Source organism: Canis lupus, chromosome 4, assembly GCF_011100685.1.
Source record: "Canis lupus familiaris isolate Mischka breed German Shepherd chromosome 4, alternate assembly UU_Cfam_GSD_1.0, whole genome shotgun sequence".
NCBI lineage: Eukaryota > Metazoa > Chordata > Mammalia > Carnivora > Canidae > Canis > Canis lupus.
The window spans coordinates 4564165-4585310 of record NC_049225.1 but is presented as its reverse complement, the minus strand read 5'-3'; the positions used below and the strand labels follow the sequence as shown (position 1 = coordinate 4585310).

The following is a 21146-nucleotide window of genomic DNA, read 5'->3' as shown; positions in this document are numbered from 1 at the left end:
ACATAGAAGACAAGTTGATAGCAAAGAGGGAAACTGAGGAAAAAAGAGACAAACAATTAAAAGACCATGAAGATAGATTAAGGGAAATAAACGACAGCCTGAGGAAGAAAAACCTACGTTTAATTGGGGTTCCCGAGGGCGCCGAAAGGGACAGAGGGCCAGAATATGTATTTGAACAAATTCTAGCTGAAAACTTTCCTAATCTGGGAAGGGAAACAGGCATTCAGATCCAGGAAATAGAGAGATCCCCCCCTAAAATCAATAAAAACCGTTCAACACCTCGACATTTAATTGTGAAGCTTGCAAATTCCAAAGATAAGGAGAAGATCCTTAAAGCAGCAAGAGACAAGAAATCCCTGACTTTTATGGGGAGGAGTATTAGGGTAACAGCAGACCTCTCCACAGAGACCTGGCAGGCCAGAAAGGGCTGGCAGGATATATTCAGGGTCCTAAATGAGAAGAACATGCAACCAAGAATACTTTATCCAGCAAGGCTCTCATTCAAAATGGAAGGAGAGATAAAGAGCTTCCAAGACAGGCAGCAACTAAAAGAATATGTGACCTCCAAACCAGCTCTGCAAGAAATTTTAAGGGGGCCTCTTAAAATTCCCCTTTAAGAAGAAGTTCAGTGGAACAGTCCACAAAAACAAAGACTGAATAGATATCATGATGACACTAAACTCATATCTCTCAATAGTAACTCTGAATGTGAACGGGCTTAATGACCCCATCAAAAGGCGCAGGGTTTCAGACTGGATAAAAAAGCAGGACCCATCTATTTGCTGTCTACAAGAGACTCATTTTAGACAGAAGGACACCTACAGCCTGAAAATAAAAGGTTGGAGAACCATTTACCATTCGAATGGTCCTCAAAAGAAAGCAGGGGTAGCCATCCTTATATCAGATAAACTAAAATTTACCCCAAAGACTGTAGTGAGAGATGAAGAGGGACACTATATCATACTTAAAGGATCTATTCAACAAGAGGACTTAACAATCCTCAATATATATGCTCCGAATGTGGGAGCTGCCAAATATATAAATCAATTATTAACCAAAGTGAAGAAATACTTAGATAATAATACACTTATACTTGGTGACTTCAATCTAGCTCTTTCTATACTCGATAGGTCTTCTAAGCAAAACAACTCCAAAGAAACGAGAGCTTTAAATGATACACTGGACCAGATGGATTTCACAGATATCTACAGAACTTTACATCCAAACTCAACTGAATACACATTCTTCTCAAGCGCACATGGAACTTTCTCCAGAATAGACCACATATTGGGTCACAAATCGGGTCTGAACCGATACCAAAAGATTGGGATTGTCCCCTGCATATTCTCGGACCATAATGCCTTGAAATTAGAACTAAATCACAACAAGAAGTTTGGAAGGACCTCAAACACATGGAGGTTAAGGACCATCCTGCTAAAAGATAAAAGGGTCAACCAGGAAATTAAGGAAGAATTAAAAAGATTCATGGAAACTAATGAGAATGAAGATACAACCGTTCAAAATCTTTGGGATGCAGCAAAAGCAGTCCTAAGGGGGAAATACATCGCAATACAAGCATCCATTCAAAAACTGGAAAGAACTCAAATACAAAAGCTAACCTTACACATAAAGGAGCTAGAGAAAAAACAGCAAATAGATCCTACACCCAAGAGAAGAAGGGAGTTAATAAAGATTCGAGCAGAACTCAACGAAATCGAGACCAGAAGAACTGTGGAACAGATCAACAGAACCAGGAGTTGGTTCTTTGAAAGAATTAATAAGATAGATAAACCATTAGCCAGCCTTATTAAAAAGAAGAGAGAGAAGACTCAAATTAATAAAATCATGAATGAGAAAGGAGAGATCACTACCAACACCAAGGAAATACAAACGATTTTAAAAACATATTATGAACAGCTATACGCCAATAAATTAGGCAATCTAGAAGAAATGGATGCATTCCTGGAAAGCCACAAACTACCAAAACTGGAACAGGAAGAAATAGAAAACCTGAACAGACCAATAACCAGGGAGGAAATTGAAGCAGTCATCAAAAACCTCCCAAGACACAAGAGTCCAGGGCCAGATGGCTTCCCAGGAGAATTTTATCAAACGTTTAAAGAAGAAATCATACCTATTCTCCTAAAGCTGTTTGGAAAGATAGAAAGAGATGGAGTACTTCCAAATTCGTTCTATGAAGCCAGCATCACCTTAATTCCAAAGCCAGACAAAGACCCCGCCAAAAAGGAGAATTACAGACCAATATCCCTGATGAACATGGATGCAAAAATTCTCAACAAGATACTGGCCAATAGGATCCAACAGTACATTAAGAAAATTATTCACCATGACCAAGTAGGATTTATCCCTGGGACACAAGGCTGGTTCAACACCCGTAAAACAATCAATGTGATTCATCATATCAGCAAGAGAAAAACCAAGAACCATATGATCCTCTCATTGGATGCAGAGAAAGCATTTGACAAAATACAGCATCCATTCCTGATTAAAACTCTTCAGAGTGTAGGGATAGAGGGAACATTCCTCGACATCTTAAAAGCCATCTATGAAAAGCCCACAGCAAATATCATTCTCAATGGGGAAGCACTGGGAGCCTTTCCCCTAAGATCAGGAACAAGACAGGGATGTCCACTCTCACCACTGCTATTCAACATAGTACTGGAAGTCCTAGCCTCAGCAATCAGACAACAAAAAGACATTAAAGGCATTCAAATTGGCAAAGAAGAAGTCAAACTCTCTCTCTTCGCCGATGACATGATACTCTACATAGAAAACCCAAAAGTCTCCACCCCAAGATTGCTAGAACTCATACAGCAATTCGGTAGCGTGGCAGGATACAAAATCAATGCCCAGAAGTCAGTGGCATTTCTATACACTAACAATGAGACTGAAGAAAGAGAAATTAAGGAGTCAATCCCATTTACAATTGCACCCAAAAGCATAAGATACCTAGGAATAAACCTCACCAAAGATGTAAAGGATCTATACCCTCAAAACTATAGAACACTTCTGAAAGAAATTGAGGAAGACACAAAGAGATGGAAAAATATTCCATGCTCATGGATTGGCAGAATTAATATTGTGAAAATGTCAATGTTACCCAGGGCAATATACACGTTTAATGCAATCCCTATCAAAATACCATGGACTTTCTTCAGAGAGTTAGAACAAATTATTTTAAGATTTGTGTGGAATCAGAAAAGACCCCGAATAGCCAGGGGAATTTTAAAAAAGAAAACCATATCTGGGGGCATCACAATGCCAGATTTCAGGTTGTACTACAAAGCTGTGGTCATCAAGACAGTGTGGTACTGGCACAAAAACAGACACATAGATCAGTGGAACAGAATAGAGAATCCAGAAGTGGACCCTGAACTTTATGGGCAACTAATATTCGATAAAGGAGGAAAGACTATCCATTGGAAGAAAGACAGTCTCTTCAATAAATGGTGCTGGGAAAATTGGACATCCACATGCAGAAGAATGAAACTAGACCACTCTCTTTCACCATACACAAAGATAAACTCAAAATGGATGAAAGATCTAAATGTGAGACAAGATTCCATCAAAATCCTAGAGAAGAACACAGGCAACACCCTTTTTGAACTCGGCCATAGTAACTTCTTGCAAGATACATCCACAAAGGCAAAAGAAACAAAAGCAAAAATGAACTATTGGGACTTCATCAAGATAAGAAGCTTTTGCACAGCAAAGGATACAGTCAACAAAACTCAAAGACAACCTACAGAATGGGAGAAGATATTTGCAAATGACATATCAGATAAAGGGCTAGTTTCCAAGATCTATAAAGAACTTCTTAAACTCAACACCAAAGAAACAAACAATCCAATCATGAAATGGGCAAAAGACATGAACAGAAATCTCACAGAGGAAGACATAGACATGGCCAACATGCATATGAGAAAATGCTCTGCATCACTTGCCATCAGGGAAATACAAATCAAAACTACAATGAGATACCACCTCACACCAGTGAGAATGGGGAAAATTAACAAGGCAGGAAACAACAAATGTTGGAGAGGATGCGGAGAAAAGGGAACCCTCCTACACTGTTGGTGGGAATGTGAACTGGTGCAGCCACTCTGGAAAACTGTGTGGAGGTTCCTCAAACAGTTAAAAATATACCTGCCCTACGACCCAGCAATTGCACTGTTGGGGATTTACCCCAAAGATACAAATGCAATGAAACGCCGGGACACCTGCACCCCGATGTTTCTAGCAGCAATGGCCACGATAGCCAAACTGTGGAAGGAGCCTCGGTGTCCAACGAAAGATGAATGGATAAAGAAGATGTGGTTTATGTATACAATGGAATATTACTCAGCTATTAGAAATGACAAATACCCACCATTTGCTTCAACGTGGATGGAACTGGAGGGTATTATGCTGAGTGAAGTAAGTCAGTCGGAGAAGGACAAACATTATATGTTCTCATTCATTTGGGGAATATAAATAATAGTGAAAGGGAAAATAAGGGAAGGGAGAAGAAATGTGTGGGAAATATCAGAAAGGGAGACAGAACGTAAAGACTGCTAACTCTGGGAAACGAACTAGGGGTGGTAGAAGGGGAGGAGGGCGGGGGGTGGGAGTGAATGGGTGACGGGCACTGGGTGTTATTCTGTATGTTAGTAAATTGAACACCAATAAAAAAAAAAATAAAAATAAAAATAAAAATAAAAAAAAATATTTTAGAGAGAAAGAATGAGAGCAGGGGAAGGGGAGGGCAGAGGAGAGGAGAGAATCTCAAACAGATTCCCCACTGAACATAGAACCCAAGAAGGGGATGATCTCACCACCCTGAGATCATGACCTGAGTCAAAATCAAGAGTCCACCACTTATCTGACTGAGTCACTCAGGTGCCCCTCCAGTTTAACTTTGAAACTAAAAAATATTTTAAAAGTGTGAATGGCATCAGAATATAGAAAAGTCAAGCCACCTTCAATTTATAATTATTAAAATATTATTTCAATACTCACCAGCAACGCTCTTCCGCTTTTGAAATACTGCATGATGGGGAGCAGAAGGTAACTGGAATGTATCTGCAAGGTTTTCAGAGTCATGATTTGCAGTGGTCCTTATAAATTCCATAGCAGCTTGGAGAACTCTAAACTGTAGTGCAACAGCCATATCTAAAGACAGAAGACACTAGAATGTTTTCAAGCCATGTGGATGTTAATTTTTTAAATTGAGTTTTTTATTTTCTTGTGACATGAACTATCAATAATGTTTTATTAGATATAAATTTAAAAATTTTGATCAATGTGGGTTCTTGATAGTACTAAACATTTTTAAACTGCCTTTAAAAGAAATTTTAAAGCAAATTTCTAAATGGTCATTATAAAAAATTCAATGGAAAAATACCAGCTCACAAATTTATTTCATTTTATGTCACTGTTTTAAAGAACAGGCTTTTTAATATATAGGGCAAAATTTAACTAGAAATTGTCCTATTTTTCTGTTTCATACTTATTTAATATTTGCCATTAAAGAAAACTAAAGGGTATTTTTATTCAAAAGAAGTCTTTTAATTCAACTTGGTAAGAAAAATCACAGGCTTCTTTAGTGATGTGTTGCCAGCTACCAATTATATTGAGGCATCACTTGTTTAAATTTTGCCATTTAAAAAGACTTCTTTTTAAAGCTGATAGTTTTTATTGCAAAATTAAGGATGAATCTTCAGTAAAACAGTTTCCACAAGAAAGATTAGGTTCAAATAAAAATTTTGGCTACTATATAATTTCCTCCCAAATCCATAAAAACTAAATCTTACTTTGTGTCCTCTTGTTTTTGCTATTTTGAAGATATCCAAGCAGTACAATGAGGTCTTCGATAACTCTAAAATATTGTGAGCCTGAGGAACTGCAAGCATGAATTGTAACTGCTACAAAAATTTGCTGTATATCACAAGCAAGCAATTTGTATTCATTCAAAGGAACGCTAAAGAAAAGGAACAAACAAGGCAAAGAAAATTAGTTTAAATTCCCATTCTTACAGCATTCATTCATTCATTCATTCATTCAGTATTTACTCATGTTTACTCTATGGCAGGTTATTTGAACTGCATGCTAGAAACAGAAATAAGAAAACATGCTTCAACTCCTTCAAAAAGTTAACTGTTCTGCAGAGGACCAAAGAGATAACTATAAACAGTGAGTGGTGGTAAGGGTAACAACAGAGAATAACACAAGATCCCATGAGAACACATAGGTCTCTAGACCACACTGAAGGTGAAGATTTAGGGGATATGAACAGAAATGTTCTAGAAGGCCCCTCAGAGAAGGTGAATTTGAATATATTTATTACTTAACCTCTCTGAATTTCACAGCAATTTATAGTTACTTTAAGGATTAAAAGAGATAATAGATTTGAACACATATTAATCACTTATAAATATCTATTAAATATGAGTTAGTTACTTCTATCCCTCAATTGGGCCAATTAATAGAGTAGCATGTAAGGACATTCAGTAGGTCCAATTTATTAAACAAAAAAAAAAAAAAAAAAAGGCAACAAACCAGCAACAAACTACTTTTAGAAGAAGCCTGCAGGCAACTCTTCCCAGTGTGATATATTGTATTATAATCAAGACTAAATGTTTTGAGGAAATAAAATATTTTCTTTGTCTTTCTTTGTATTTCTCATATGCCCAGTACACAAATCCTGAATTTAATAGATACCCAGTAACAATTGAACTGAACTCAGCACAAGGAGTCTCTCTTGCTCAGAGAACCACCCTGGCCTAGAGAATTAACTAATCATACACTTGCCTTCTCTTGAAAATACAGATAATGTTTAATGTTTTAATGTGCAGTAAGATGGTACTTCTGAAGATTTATATTTTAACACTATGCTAATAAAAATGTTGTGCTATACATCATAAATGCAGGCATAAAAGGCACAAAATCCAAGTAAAAATATAATCTCACACATTTTTTAAAGCTGTTAACCAATTTGGTATGCAGCCATTTATTTGCTGATATACATCTAGAAACAGGAAATTCATTTACGGTAGTAGAGAGCAGGAGAGCATCTTAAGTTCAAAACACAGCTGTCTGAAGTGAGACAGGTTCCAGTTTCAAGCCCTGTGCTATTTACTAGTTGGGTGATCTTCAACAAGTCACTGTCTCTTTCCAATCCTCAATTTCCTATTCCTCATGGGGATAATAATTTTTATAAGACCACAGTGGAAACCTGGTAAACGTTTATTTGAGGACAGGTGAATTTATTCAACTTGTCTTGGGTTCTAAATACTTTAAAGTAGGTCATATAAATATCTTTTTTTAAAGTAAGCTGGTTGAAAATGATGGAAAATATTCCTCCTCCAAATTCAATTTAATTTAATTACTCTAATCAGTTTAGTAGGAAGAATATCCTTTGAAAATGTTTTGAAAAATAGGATGCTCTAATGTAACCTATTATTAAAGTTTTCCCTTTCTAAAGTATTTATCAGATGATGTGGTTTTAAATAATGCTTTAAAACTTACTTTTTTTCTAATCCATTCAGAGCGGCTACTGTATTACACAACACATAGAGGAGACCATTATCCAACAACATATCTGCTACCTTAGAACAGGAATTTAATATTTGGAGAAGAAGTAATAGAGAACTATGCAGGAGCATATTGTCATATAGAGAGGTCTCTATGAGTCCCAGAAGAGGAATGACAGACCACTTCTGAAAAAGTCCCATGTTTTTCACATCTTCCAGATCAAATCTATAATAAATAATAAACAGTTAAGAGCATGTTAGAAGCATTTAACCACCAAATAATCAAAAATGATTGCAACATGAGTTGTTTTAATAACTTGATTTTGAAGCTATAAAAAATGAATTTGGGGAGCATGGAATCTCAACCTTTAAGATCATAGGCCCCACCCCCAACAAAATAAACGTATTGTTAGAAGTCTGTCCCAAGGTAAATATACACACATTCAAATGAAACATGTATACAATTTCATGTTTTTAATTGATTTGCTTTAATTTGTCCACAGGCCCTTTAAGGTGTCCAAAGGACTCCTGCTTCAGAGGTTTATATAACAAACGCACAGGAAGATATTATGAACTAATTATTAATAAAATAAAATTATTAACAATAAGTTAATTATAATTATAGTATGATCATTAACATATAAAACAATGTACATAATTTGTATAATTATATGCATTACTATTACATTAACATATAATAATAATAATATTCGACAGGGAACTAGTAAAAAGAGGTCCTAATGAAAGGAATGAATCTTGAGTTCTTGTTCCAATACTATTTGCCTCTGCGATGGAAATAAATTATTTAAGTGTTTTGTACCTTATTTTCTTATGTGTCAAACATGTGGAGACACCTGCCCTACTTTCTTCTCAAGGCTGTTGTGAGCAAGGAGATACTGCAGAATTGCTTCGAGAGAACTAAAAGCTGAACGCAAATGAAAATGCTATTGTCACTACTATGATTAGTAAGTAAATTCCTCAGTTTTTCCCCATTGAGAATGATATTCACTGTGGGCTTTTCATATGACTTTTAAGATATTGAGGAATGTTCCCTCTATCTATCCCTACACTTCGAAGAGTTTTTTTTTTTTTTTTTTGAAGAGTTTTAATCAGGAATGGATGCTGTATTTTGTGAAATGCTATCTCTGCATCTATTGAGAGGATCATATGGTTCTTGTTTTTTCTCTTATTGATGTGATCTATCACGTTGATTGTTTTACGAGTGTTGAACCACCCTTGCATCCCGGGAATAAAACCCACTTGGTCATGGTGAATAATCCTCTTAATGTACTGTTGGATCCTATTAGCTAGTATCTTGTTGAGAATTTTTGTATCTGAGTTCATCAGGGATATTGGTCTATAATTCTCCTTTTTGGTGGGGTCTTTGTCTGGTTTTGGAATCAAGGTAATGCTGGCCTCATAAATGAGTCTGAGGATGCATCTGTCCCTTTCTATCCTTCGAAACAGCTTTAGTAGACTAGGTATTATTTCTTCTTTAAACGTTTGATAGAATTCTCATGGGAAGCCATCTGGCCCTGGGCTTTTGTGTCTTGGGAGGTTTTTCATGACTGCTTCAATTCCCTCGCTGGTTATTGGCCTGTTCAGGTTTTCTATTTCTTCCTGTACCAGTTGTGATAATTTGTGATTTTCCAGAAATGTATCCATTTCTTCTAGATTGCCTAATTTGTTGGCATATAGCTGCTCATAATATGTTTTTAAAATCGTTTGTATTTCCTTGGTATTGGTTGTGATCTCTCCTCTTTCATCCGTGATTTTATTAATTTGAGTCTTTTTTCTTTTAAAAAAAGGCTGGCTATGGGTCTATCTATCTTATTAACCTGAGAGCCTTTCCCCTAAGACCAGGAACACGACAGGGACATCCACTCTCACCATTGTTATCCAACATAGTACTAGAAGTCCTAGCCTCAGCAATCAGACAAAAAGAAATAAAAGGCATTCAAATTGGCAAAGAAGTCAAACTCTCCCTCTTTGCAGATGACATTATGCTGTACATAGAAAACCCAAAAGACTCCACCCCAGAATTGTTAGAACTCATTCATACAGCAATTCAGCAATGTGGCAGGATACAAATCAATGCACAGAAATCAGTGACATTTCTATATACTAACAATGAAACTGAAGAAAGAGAAATTAAGGAATCAATCCTATTTACAATTGTACCCAAAACCATAAGATATGTAGGAATAAACCTAACCAAAGAGGTAAAGGATCTATACCCTAAAAACTACAGAACACTTCTGAAAGAAATTAAGGAAGACACAAAGAGATGGAAAAACACTCCATGCTCATGGATTGGAAGAATAAATATGGTGAAAATGTCTATGCTACCCAGGGCAATGTACACGTTAAACGCAATCCCTATCAAAATACCATGGACTTTCTTCACAGAGTTGGAACAAATAATCTTAAGATTTGTATGGAATCAGAAAAGACCCCAAATAGCCAGAGAAATATTGAAAAAGAAAACCAATGCTGGAGGCATCACCATGCCGGATTTCAAGCTGTATTACAAAGCTGTGATTATCAAGACAGTAGGGTACCTATTGACAGTAGGGTATTGACATAGATCAATGGAACAGAATAGAGAACCCACTGGAAAAAGAAAAGTCTCTTCAATAAATGGTGTTGGGAAAATTGGACAGCCATGTGCAGAAGAATGAAACTGGACCATTCTCTTACACCAGACACAAAGATAAACTCAAAATCGATGAAAGATCTAAATGTGAGACAGGAATTCATCAAAATGCTAGAGAACACAGGCAATGACTTTTTTGAATTTGGCTACAGTAACTTCCTGCAGGATACATCTATGAAGGCAAGGGAAACAAAAGCAAAAATGAACTATTGGGACTTAATCAGAATAAAAAGCTTCTACACAGCAAAAGAAACAGTCAACAAGACTAAAAGACAACCTACAGAATGGGAAAAGATATTTGCAAATGACATATCAGATAAAGGGCTAGTATCCAAGATCTATAAGGAACTAATTAAACTCAACACGCAAGAAACAAAAAATCCAATCATGATATGGGCAGAAGACATGAACAGAAATTTCACCAAAGACATACACATGGCCAATAAGCATATGAGAAAATGCTCCGCATCACTTGCCATCAGGCAATACAAATCAAAACCACAATAAGAGAGTAGACACCCTGGATTCCAAGATGGCATCATCTGTACCAGTGAAGGAGAAGAAGCTCATGGAGGTGAAACTAGGAGAGCTGCCAGGCTGGTACTGATGCAGGATTTCACCCCTAAGCGCATGCTGGAGCATTTCAAAGAGGCTACTACTGGTATTACAACAAGTATATCAATGTGAAGAAAGGGGGTGTCGCTGGGATTTCTATGGTACTGGTTGCTTATGTGCTTTTCAACTACTGTCGTTCTTACAAGGAACTCAAACATGAACGGCTATGCAAGTACCACCAAAGAGGGGCCAGTGTGGAAGCATGTTTGGCATTCCTGACCATGACTTTTGCCTGGCACCCTTGAATCCTTCCATTGTCTAATTCACAATTAATATCCAATAAAAGTTGACTTGTAAAAAACAACAAAACAAAAAAACCACAAAAAAACCAAAACCGCAAAGAGTTACCACCTCATACCAATGAGAATAGCGAAAATTAACAAAACAGGGACACCTGGATGGCTCAGTGGTTGAGTCTGCCTTGGGCCCAGGGTGTGACACCGGAATCCTGGGATGGAGTCCCACATCAGGCTCCCTGCAGGGAGCCTGCTTCTCCCTCTGCCTGTGTCTCTGCCTTCTGTGTCTTTCATGAATAAAAAAATAAAATCTTAAAAAAAAAAAAAGGGGGATCCCTGGGTGGCTCAGTGGTTTAGTGCCTGCCTTCGGCCCAGGGCGCGATCCTGGAGATCTGGGATCGAGTTCCACGTTGGGCTCCCTGCATGGAGCCTGCTTCTCCCTCTGCTTCTCCCTCTGCCTGTGTCTCTGCCTCTCTCTCCCTATCTCATAAAAAACAAATAAAATCTTTAAAAAAAAGAAAAGAAAAGAAAATCAACAAGAGAGGAAACAACAAATGTTGGAGAAGATGTGGAGAAGAGGGAACACTCTTGTATGGCTGGTGGGAATGAGAACTGGTGCAGCCACTCTGGAAAACAGTGTGGAGGTTCCTCAAAAAAGTTAAAAATAGAGCTACCCTACAACCTAGCAATTGCACTACTGAGTATTTACTCCAAAGATACAGATGTAGTGAAATGCTAGGACACCTGCACCCCAGTGTTCATAGCAGCAATGTCAACAATAGCCAAACTGTGGAAGGAGCCTCAATGTCCTTCAACAGATGAATGGATTAAAAAGATATGGTATATATACAAGGAATATTACCCAGCCATCAGAAAGGACAAATACCCACCATTTGCTTCGATGTGGATAGAACTGGAGGGTTCTGATGCTGATGCTGATGAAGTAAGTCAATTGGAGAAAGACAATCATCTTATGGTTTCACTCATACGGGGAATATAAGAAATAGTGAAAGGGATTATAAAGGAAAGGAGGGGAACTGAGTGGGAAAAATTAGAGGGAGACAAACCGTGAGAGACTCCTAACTCTGGGAAATGAACAAAGGGTTGTGGAAGGGGAGGTGGGCCAGGGATTGGGGTAACTGGGCGATGCGCACCGAGGGGGGCACTTGACAGGATGAGCACTGGGTATTATACTATGTGTTGGCAAATCAAACTTCAATAAAAACAAATGAAAAAAAAGTAAATTCCTCAAGGTCTGAATCGGTGTACTCAATAAGTAGAAGACACTTAATGATGACAATGATAAGACACACATTTCTCACTACTCTAACACAGACAGTGGTATCAGTTTCACTTTTCAGGCAAACCAGGAATTCCAGGTGAGGGATGTAGTGTTTTTTTGTTTTTTGTTTTTTCTTTTTGAGGGATGTACTTTTCTCTCAGAAAACGTGGAGGCTAAGGGGACTAGGAAGCTTCTCTACGGACCACTCACGTGATCTGCTGCTGTGAAAATAAGAGCCTTCTTTCCAGTTACGCTTCTCATGTTAACTAAATCTAACTGATCACCTTCTTTCTTTTGATGAAGCATTTGTTTCTAGTTTCTTACTAATGTTGAAATACACAGGAAGAAACTAATTTATGGAAAATGACATTTAGAAGGTTATTTTTAATGACCAAATAATTTTATTGAGAGTCAGCTTAATAAATTTTATTTTTAAGACAAAAGATCCCAATTATGGTAGAGGAAAGAATCCACTTACTCTTCATCAAGGCCAATACGACGACCAAAGAACATTTCAATGAAGCATTCTAACAATTCCTGTGTTCCCCGATGAAGATACAACTGGTTGGCTAGCAAGGAAAAGCCACGGTTCTTTAGGAATTTATCTTTTTGTTCCTTAGATGCTCTATTAAAATATGCATCTAACAGCTAAGAAAAGAAATGAAGACAATTTACATAATGCATTAACATTTTATATGATGTACACAAATCAGACAAATACTTGTTAACTTACCATTTAATTTCATATCTTTAGAACATAGAAAGCTCAAAATTATGCGATCTCCACAGCAAAACAAAAATAATCTTTGTTTCTGACTACTTTAGAATGCTAAAGATGACTTTATCTTGGAGATCTGAATATTTTTGTTATGGGGAGACTAGCTTTTTAGCTGAGCATGGACACCTAGTAGATTGGTAGCCTTAGTTGAGCAGAAGTACAATATTTGTGGTTTATTCTGAAGTGAAAAAAAATTAGTCAACATTGTACTACCCTCTCTGTAAATATGTATGTGTGTGTGTGTGCATCTCCTCTAGGAGAAGTCTACCTCCATTTCTAGACCTCTTGACAAATTATTTCTCCTGAGCACAGGCCTAAATTTCTACCCTTCTCTGGCATCTTAAGTACAACACGTGTAAAATCCAATTAATTATTTTCCCTCCAAACGTACATCTTTCATGGTTCCAATCTTACAGCCACAGTAGCACCATCTTCCTAGATTTCACAGCTAATCTTACTTTTGGCTTTTCCAGCCCTGATTGCCCATGTGTAATTATGAAGGTCTCTCCCCTTCATTCCAGTGAATGTCTCTCAAATTTGTGCATCCTTTGACTTCCCACCTACTTCCCCAGATCAGAACTCATCACTTCTCCCACGGACTACTGTGCTATCCTGCTAAACAGAATACTTCCACCTCTCTCTCCCCTGCAATCACTTCCTCACAGTGCTGATAGATGATTCTTCCCCAAACACACATCTATTTACTGCCCTACTTAAAAAGCTTTCTAAGTTTATAGCTTAATACCAAATATACCTTTTGCATGAAGCCTTCCCTGGCTCCCCCATCAGAATTAATTGTTTTTCCTATACTACCATTCTTCTTTATTAATGTTGTCACTGAAGCACCTACCATAAGAGGTCTTTATATTTTACTTAGTTGGGTATATGCCTTTCTCTCTCACTAGATAACCGCCTGGAATGTAGAAATTATTCTAAAGAAAATGAGAATCTTTAAAAGACCATTTCAATATTGGTTTTTTTCTAATGGAAACCATTCATATTAAACATTTATTCATTCAACACTATGCTTAGTACCTAGTGTACACTAGCACGAGATGCCCACCCTCATGGAGCTGATATGTCAGCATGGGAGACCAAAAGAAAAGCTCACAGACAGAATAAAAAGATAATTACAAGACATAACTGGGATGCTAGAATCAAAGAGGAGTCAGACACTAGAGGGAAGCTATTCTGAAAGGTGATCAGGTCCCTGAAAAGGTGACATCTGAGCAAAACCCTGAAGTTAAATGCTTAAGATTTGATACTACACTGCAGGAAAGATTTCCAATGAACTCTGTGTTCCTTGGTATGAATTGATATATGGAGGAGAGCTTAAAATTGTATGATAACAAATATAAAAGTATGACTAAGAAGCAATAAAATACAGTTGGCCCTTGACCAATATGAGTGTTAGAGGTGCCAATCCCCTCCCACAGTTGAAAATCTGCATATAACTTCTGACTCCCCTAGGACTTAACTCCTAACAATCTACTGTTGATGGGAAGTCTTACCAATCACGTAAAAACAATCGATTAACACAAATTCTGTATGTTCTATGTATTCCGTGTTGTATTCTTACAATAAAGTAAGCTTGAGAAAAGAAAGCGTTAAGACAATCATGAGGAGAAAATATATTTATAGTACTCTAGTGTATTTAAAAAAAAAAAGTGTATAAGTGAACCCATGCAGTTCAAACCTGTGTTATTCAAGGGCCCACTGTATGTATCAGTTCATTGTTCCTTAGAATAAAATAAAGCTTTAGGTCTACTTTAACATACATATTCAAATTTTAAACTACGCACATGTTTACTTTTCTGAATTAAAACAACACATCTAGAGTCTGTCCTTACTTTAATAACTCCTTGTTGTATAGCAGGTGATGGGTGATTAACAAGGACTAGCAGTGTGTCTGCCTGAATGAGCTTGTCCATCACATCTTGAAGCATAACATCAGGCAAGATGAGAAGAACTCCGCTTAAGAGCTCATATAATCCACAGCATATAGGAACCAAACAGTCTTCTGTTACACTGAAACAGAGACCCCAAAAGTCTTACTAACACAATATCAGGAAGACAAGTACATGATTACCTTAAGAACTGTGAGGAGTAGTAATAATTTTAACATGTGAAACAAAAGTTCATAAAATTATGGGGCACCTGGGTGGCACAGTGGGTTAGGCATCTGCCTTCAGCTTGGGTTGTGGTCCCATGGTCCTGGGATCAAGCCCCACATCAGGTTCCCTACTCAGTGGGGTGTCTGCTTCTACCATCTGCCCTTCTCCTCTGCTCATGGTCTCTCTCTCTCTCTGTCTCTAATAAATAAATAAAATCTTTATAAAAAGCTCATAAAATTATAAAATGTTTAACTGTGACTAAGAAATTTGCCGTCACTTTTTTCACTTTATTTAACACCAATATAGTTTAGGTACATAGTCTATTAAACACCATTCTATTCCACAGCTATGATGTGCAAGAGGGTGGTGGTCACTAGCCACTTACACTATTTAAACTATTTAAAAGGACTAAAAAATTCAGTTCTTCAGTTGCACTAGCCACTTTCAAGTGGTTAGCAGGTATACATAGCCAGTGTCTACTGTACTTCAGGGCACAGGTAAAACTTTCCCATCACCACAGAAACTCTCACTAGATATTGCTTGTTACTTATAAATATTATAGTTTCCCTGATAAGTTTTTTTCCCTAAAAACCGTAAGAATTAAATAAACCACAAGGCATTTTTTTTCTTTAGGAGCTACTTATGGTTTAGCCTTTGGTAAAATATGGAATTCAATATTATATAGCATTCAAATAAAGAGAAAGGTAACTTTCTGTTTGTTATATATGTTGTATATGTGAAGTGACATAATGAAGACATTTCTGGAAGGTAGATATTCTTCTAAGAACAGTAAGAAAAAGGGTAGGGGCTGCAAAACACCTGAGTACCTGTGAGTACTTGCAGTTCGGCTGGAGTATGGCTCATAACCAAGAGAAAAGGCAAAGTTTTCCCAGTCATCGGTGTTCCTATCAACGAGACTTGGCCAACGTCCAACTGCTGCAGATCCATTCTGGGAAGGAAAAGCTAGCCCTAGGCTTGCAATAGTGCTGTGGCTTCGCTGGAATGAGGCCAGTCCCTTCAGGTAATCAGGTCGGCGTGGGCAGGACTCGTCCCCAGGACTGTCATCATCTAATCTGAGTTCTGCTGCCAATTCTTTATGATCGACTTTGACCCCCAGAAATCCCAATGTTCCTTTTGGGACACCATTGACAGAGGTGCGGGCTGAAAGGGCAGCTTCCATTTCACACACAGCTTTTGCAGAATCAAAGCTACTGACAAGTACATCTTCTTTGCCTTTTTTCAGGGTCTCAGAACTCGCCAGAGAATTCAGTTTCTCTGCTTGGGAAGCAGCATAATTATCTGCAATATTTTGTAACTTGTCAATACTACAACCCAAACTTCCAGTCAGTTTTTGTGGTTGCACTCGAGGTGAAGCAGTAGGAAATGCTGGTAGGCTTCTAGAACGCAGCATGTTGATGGTCATCCGTTGTGGGATAATATTGGAGGAGTTGTTTCCTGGTAAGGGTAGACAGAAAAATACTCTTCAAATCTATGAAGGGGGAACACTTGTTTTCTGCACTATCAGTCACAACCACAGCAATAACCCACTTATCCAGCAGTGTTAAAAGAATCCACATTAAAAAAAAAAAATCCACATCGGTTAATGTTCCTAGTAACTTGTGCTTAAAATTCTTCAGTGCTCAAAAGACTTTTTCTTTTAACTTTTTATTAAAATCTTCCAAAAATGTAGGTCTTTTCCTGTCTCCTTAACAAAATAATGTTGATTGAATGATTCAAAATCATAGGATTAATGGCTCCATTGTATCGAAATTAAGTGAAAATTTACTGTAGGCCAACAGTCATTAGGATGCAATTTGATGTAGTAGAAAAGTGTGGGCTTTACAATGAGATATAACTAGATTCAAGTTCTGTTAGTTAGGTGGTCTTAGGTAAATCATTAAATTATTTGAGTGTTAGTTTCTATAAATGTAAAAGGAAGGTTCAAATATCAAGTTTGCAAGGCTGCTTTAAGGATTAAGTGAGATGCTCTATTTGTGATGCTCCCAGTATAGTGTCTGGCATATAAGAGGTACTCAGTAAATGGTAGTAATACTCATACTTGTTATGATGCCTAGACTAAATGCCCCTGGACTATTCTGTCTCTCATTCTTTTTTTGTAGTCACTTCTTGATGTTGTCAGTGAGAAGCAATGGTTTTTTGACTTCTAGCTGCCCAGTTTGCTACTTTTAATACTCTATGTAAGGCAAGACCAAAAAATCACTGTCATTCTAATTGCAGGATAAAGTGAATGCTGCTCAAGGTGTGGCTTGTGAGCCAGGAGCATGGAGATCCACAAGCACAACCTGTGTGATTGTTAGAAATGCACATTCTCAGGCTCCCCCGGATCTACTGAATCAGAATGTATGAGGGAGGGGCCCCAAGTTCTGTTTTACAAGCTCTCCAGGCAATTTCTTTTGTGTGCTAGAACTTGCGTATAAATATAAATAGAAACTGGATGAACTGTTTCAGAACATAGGCTTTTTGGTAGTAGTAGCTCTGTAGCTCAGAAGTCTTCCCTAGTTATTTCTGCATTTTGGCTGGGCAAGGTCGCCAAAAGATTCTGTTCAAAAGACCTGGAAAAAAGCGGGGGAATGACTGTATTTGAAAATGTTTTAGAGTAATGTACAATGATTTTAAGAATAGATAATTCCTATAAAATTCTAAATAAAACTAGTTAAAACACATCCCTCTTCTCTAGAAGAGTGCAGCTGTCAGGAATGGAAAAGATGCACAGCCAGTTAGCAACTAGGAGATGTGTACCTATTTTTTCTCTATAAAAGTAGAGATGAGGTAGTCTGTTAAGTATGTTAGGAAGATACAAAAGTGCTATAAGCTTAAAGACTTGATACACTTGCTATGGAAATAGAAGAGGGAATTTATTTTGAACACACTAAAGAATGATAGGGCAGCATTAAAAGACCAGCTACAGTTGGAGACTCCTGTAAAGTCAGAAATTCTCTCTGGCAGCTTTCAGTGGTCTGAGGATGGTTAGATTGAGACAGGGCTGGGTTTTTTTAGGTCAGGAATGCCCAAAGGCCAAGGAAGCTGCAGGCAGTGTCAGGAAAATGACTGGTTAATGGGATCTAGGTGAGATAGGGAAAACAGGCAGAAGGGAATGTAGGATGGTGATAAAGAAACCAGAAGACAAGAGGTTGTTATCAGAGAGTAAGATACTGAAGTTTCACAGCTGGGACGTATTCTTGATGATGATGGAGTCCATGCATAGTAGTAGTAGATAAAATAGAAGGAAAGGTCCCCAGAGTTCAGGAATTCGAGCTGGAGTACTAGATGAACATTGTCTAGAACAATGTTTAGAGAGAAAGGAGAGAGTAAGCCAGACAAAGCTTTTGAAGAAAATGGTAAAATAAATCCGAAACTTCATGAAAGACAAATGACTATGATAAAAGGAGACAGTTCCAGAGCGATACAGCACATGCCTCTTCTGTTTCCTAACTCCCTGGAGTATCTCTTGTTATACTGAGTGTGAGCTACTGATCCAGAAAGTAATAAAGTGGATTCCTTAAATATAGTCTATAATTTTTGTTTAATCATCCACTTACTTGATCTATCACATATATCATACTGCTAAAACATGTACAATTTATTTATCTGCTAATATTCAGAACTATATGAGAAAGGGTTACACTGTCATCATTATGTTTACCTTCAGGTGGTGAAGCAGTAAAACCAGATGGGCTTATTACCATAAATCCAGGGCTAGGAACAGACTTTCCTCCACTGCTGGAATGTCTCAGGTACATGATTGACTGTACTTTCTCCTGAAAGATCTTGCCATCTGAAATTTTTTAAAAATTGGGATAGTAAAATTTTTAAAAGGATAAAATGAAAATATAATTTTAAAAGCAAATAATTAAATAGAAATTTTTACAAAAAGATGTTCAAAGTGAAAAAATATAGCATGTTTTATACTAATGCACATTTGCTATGTGAGTACATGCTATTCTTTCTTACATGTAAATTTTTTATACTGTTACTTGCCAAGTTAACTTTTATTTTCTTTGAATTATAACCATATTTACAGTTATTTCTACATTTCAACAGCTAACTGTTCACTCCTTGAGTAAAGGACTATGTCCTATATTTTTATATATCCCCTTAAATGTCCAATATGACTCTAAAATGGATACCTACAGCTTAATCTTCTTTTCTGAGCTTCATACTTGTAAATTCAATGGCTTGATTTCTTTTTATTTTTTTAATTAATTAATTAATTAATTTATTTATTTATTTATTTTCTCAATGGCTTGATTTCTTAAATGCATAACAAATGCTACAAATCTAAATCTGAATCCTCTTTCTGCCCTAAATTCAGTCCTGTTTTGTTTTCTGGTTCATTTGGCAGAAGTACCCATTTCCCAAGTAGAAGCCAGGAGCCACCCTTGGCCACTACCTTTCCATCATCCATGTGAAGTCAGTCTCCAGGTTCTGCTGACTTGATTCTGCATCTTGAGCTCCTCTTATCCCTAGCACAGTGCCATAATGGGGGCGCTTATCATGGCTCACTTGGACGTGTGTCGCAGACTTGTAAACGGTATCTACAATGGGCATCGGTCACCCTCAAATCCAAGCTTTCAGAATTCTATCAAATGTCAACCCCTGCTAAGAACCCTCTAGTGGCTCTCTGCTGCCTCCTTCCCACTCTGGATAAAGCCTAACTTCCCCTTTGTAAGAATCTCCGTGATCTCCCTTCAGATTCCTTCCAGCCTTTCCTCATGACACTTCTGTAGCACCTATTTCTCACAGCTCCCAAGCAAGCTGTTTGCTTTGTTTGGAAGCCCCCTCCCTTCAACTCCTACTCAATGTTTAAGCCTCAGAGCAGGCAGGCATCACCTCCTCCAGGAAACACCTCTTCTCCGTGCTCTATGCTACCAGAAACAAACAAACAAACAAACAAAAAAACAAACAAAAAACCATCACTGTCCTTTCCACACGATGTCATTACCTGTTTATGTCTCTTTCCCCTCAAATAGGTTGTAAGCTTAGTATGGGAATGGACACATTTTATTCATCTTTGCAACTACCCTGTTTCCAGAGTCCTGACAGAACTTTATTTACTAAACGTGCTGAATCTAACACAAAGTCATGTTGTCTGTTTGCATTTGGATTTTTACTGCTGTTGAATCATTTTATTCATTTATTACATTCCTAAATGGATGTTTTACAAGTTTTCCTCTCCAAACTTACTATCTAGTTTTCTCAGAAGTATATTCATGCTTGCTTTCTTGCCACATTACATTTTCCTGGTTCTTTTTGAATTCTGATTTTTCCATCTTTCTTTATACTAATTATTCTTTCTTATAGTTCTATCCTTAGCTTCCTTTTTTCTTTACTCTCTCTCTATACCTTTCTTAGGTGGTCTCATCTAGTCTCAGAGCTTCAACTCACTTCTACATGGGAGATTCTCCTTCTTGAATTTTATTGCAGTAATTTACTTACATATTTCTTTGCTCAAAACAAACACAACAAAACCAAATCCTTTAGTGATCTCTAAATAGAATGTAAGTTCAAATTCTCTGGCCTCACCTTCAAGAATCCATTTAATATGACATCAGGGGAAAAAATAAATAAGTGGTGGTCCCAAACTATGTTTATGGTTTTGTTTATGGTATCACTGATCCTTTAAAGAGCCCACATACTTGAGTAAAATTCATTATTCTTTATTTTCTCTATTTTTTTTCTCTCTTTAAGTCATTCTCTTCACCTGGAGTGCTAATTTTCTAATATACATCTCAAATTTACCTAAATTATTCAATGCCCATGTCATATATAGGATCTATTAAATCTTCCCTCTCCATAGTGGCCTGATGAAACCCTCACTCTTCTAAAATCAAGTAGTTCTTCTTTTGTATCTACTATTAGGTACTTGCCAGATATTGCTTTTTACTATAGATATTTGGGTATTTGACTCCTCT

At 37.3% G+C, this 21146-nt stretch overlaps 1 protein-coding gene and 1 pseudogene across 6 annotated transcripts in view; one reads left to right on the top strand and one right to left on the bottom strand.

The window, feature by feature from the left end:
- LYST (lysosomal trafficking regulator) overlaps positions 1–21146 on the bottom strand; it is a 189270-nt gene that overhangs the window by 82768 nt on the left and 85356 nt on the right. For all 6 annotated transcript variants that reach the window (XR_005357742.1, XM_038533839.1, XM_038533842.1 and 3 more), the window contains exons 22-28: positions 18878–19009; positions 16041–16668; positions 14950–15127; positions 12800–12969; positions 7528–7758; positions 5814–5980; positions 5020–5172 (exon numbers count right to left, since the gene is read on the bottom strand). Coding sequence is in view for 5 of the 6 variants with exons in the window: in XM_038533839.1 (XP_038389767.1) it covers positions 5020–5172; positions 5814–5980; positions 7528–7758; positions 12800–12969; positions 14950–15127; positions 16041–16668; positions 18878–19009 (1659 nt within the window). In the remaining variant the exon portion in view is untranslated. The remainder of the gene's footprint in view (positions 1–5019; positions 5173–5813; positions 5981–7527; positions 7759–12799; positions 12970–14949; positions 15128–16040; positions 16669–18877; positions 19010–21146) is intronic.
- LOC106558661 lies at positions 10645–11078 on the top strand (annotated as a pseudogene).